This window comes from Archocentrus centrarchus, chromosome 8, assembly GCF_007364275.1.
Source record: "Archocentrus centrarchus isolate MPI-CPG fArcCen1 chromosome 8, fArcCen1, whole genome shotgun sequence".
Taxonomy (NCBI): domain Eukaryota; kingdom Metazoa; phylum Chordata; class Actinopteri; order Cichliformes; family Cichlidae; genus Archocentrus; species Archocentrus centrarchus.
This window is the reverse complement of record NC_044353.1, coordinates 13,585,077-13,587,126: the sequence shown is the minus strand read 5'-3', so window position 1 is coordinate 13,587,126 and position 2,050 is coordinate 13,585,077. Positions and strand designations below refer to the sequence as shown.

Below are 2,050 nucleotides of genomic sequence, written 5' to 3'. Positions count from 1 at the left end.
TTCACTTGAATTAACAGTTTTTTCTTGTTTATTTTGGTGGAAGAAGGCAGATTTTTCCTGATTCTAGTAAAAACTGAATTTTAAAACTTTTATGTTTGCAGAAAAACTCCACGAGTATCAAAAGTTTTAGAATAAACTCTTTAACAACAAACTCGAAGCAAAAGATGAAAATGATTAACCACCTTTTCCCCAACCATGAAAATGGGCCCCTGATGAATATATTTCTACAAGTGGAAATATTATTTTTCAGATAAACAGAGATATTTGTGGTTGATGTTGAGCCAGGAATGCCTTCGGCAATGCACACAAAGCCTCTCAGTGAAATCATCACTATCACCTTTTTTTTTCTTACTCTACTTGATTTACATGCATCTCTGATTGGCTGGTTCAGGTTGAAGATAGAGACACTGCTCCCTGCTGATTGGCCGGGAGTGAAGGGGGCAGGTAATGTGTGTAAATAAATGAGGAGTGCAGCCTTACAGGCAGACTCAGATGCATTCTGCCTCTTTAGCACAACCACTCCATCACTGCCATCAAAACCTTTCTCAGGCTAAGGATCCACAGCCACCGGGAAAAAGACTAGAGAAGAAAAGGCAAATTATTTGAGTTACGAGAAAAAAAGCACATCAATATGTCTTTTGAAGTGAACGAGAAGACAGAGGTGCGTCTGGTGTTTTTGGGAGCAGGTGGAGTAGGGAAGACAGCCCTTATCCAACGCTTCCTCAAAGATACCTTTGAGCCTAAGCACCAGCGTACAGTGGAGGAGCTCCACAGGAAAGAATATGAGGTGGGGGGTGTCAAAGTCACTATCACCATCATGGACACCAGTGGCAGCTACTCCTTCCCCGCCATGCGCAGGCTCTCCATCCAGAACAGTGATGCCTTTGCTCTCGTCTACGCCGTGGATGACCCTGAATCTCTGGAGGCAGTCAAGAGTCTGCGGGACGAGATCTTAGAGATCAAAGAGGACAAGTACACACCAATTGTGGTGATAGGCAACAAGATTGACCGTCACGATGAGCGACAGGTGTCCAACGAGGATGTGGTGTCCACTGTGGAGCTGGACTGGAACCACAGCTTCCTGGAGTCTTCAGCCAAAGACAACATCAACGTGTGGGAAGCTTTCAAGGAGCTGCTCCACCAGGCCAACTTTCCTAGTCAACTCAGTCCATCACTGTGCCGGAGGCGGGAAACCTTCCCCAAGGAGAGCAACAAACGACCTCCTATGAACAAAACCAACAGCTGCCTCCTGTCATAGTGCTGCAGAGCTGCTCGAAGATAAACACCCCAAAAAATAGACTGAGGGAGAGGAAACTGTTAAAAAAGAGCTGAAAGTTCCTGATTGGCAGGGGTCAGATTTGGCCAGAAACAAACCAAGAAATGTTGTTATACATCTTAAGCTTCAATATGAGATGCCGAGTCAGTAAATTTGTTCTTTGTTAGTCTTGTAAGCATCGCAGTTAACTCCACAGAGACACTGAAAGCACAGAGATACTGCAGTGAGGACTGAAATGCAGTGATGCAAATAAAGACAGTGTGGAATGTTGTGCTAGAAACTACTTACTGTGAATGTTATAAATGTAGGAAAAGCTGATAGTGCATAGTTCAGTTATCATGCAAAGTCTATGGTAATGTTTGTTTTGGGGCCACTATGTTACTGCTGTAAAAAAAAAAAAAAAGAAGAAGTGCAATAATTATGAAACCACATAAATGCCCAAGTGTTTTTATACCTGCGTATGTCAGCTTTATGAATCAAGTGAACAACTAAAGACAAATTTAAACTTTTTATCTTGTGAATGTTGGTGCAACCTGATTTACAGCTCTTAGAAGCTGGTTTGGAAAGCCATGGATTCCCATGCATCATTTGACATGAAGTTGTAAGCCACCATTTAAATACACGGAGCACATTCACTGCTGGTTCTCTCTGTTTAGACTTTTAGTTATGTGAGTTTGCCTTAATAAATAGCTGACAGTCCATTGCAAATGTTTTTTTGTTTGTTTGTTTGTTTTATTATTTAAGTGGTATTTTCTATTTATTGTGACACCACAA

At 41.9% G+C, this 2,050-nt stretch overlaps 1 protein-coding gene across 1 annotated transcript; it reads left to right on the top strand.

The window, feature by feature from the left end:
- The first annotated feature begins 510 nt into the window (after positions 1-510).
- On the top strand, positions 511-2,050 carry LOC115784922 (ras-related protein Rap-2a-like). Its single transcript, XM_030736325.1, has one exon. The coding sequence runs from the start codon at positions 632-634 to the stop codon at positions 1,256-1,258; it is 627 nt and encodes a 208-aa protein (XP_030592185.1). The 5' UTR covers positions 511-631; the 3' UTR covers positions 1,259-2,050.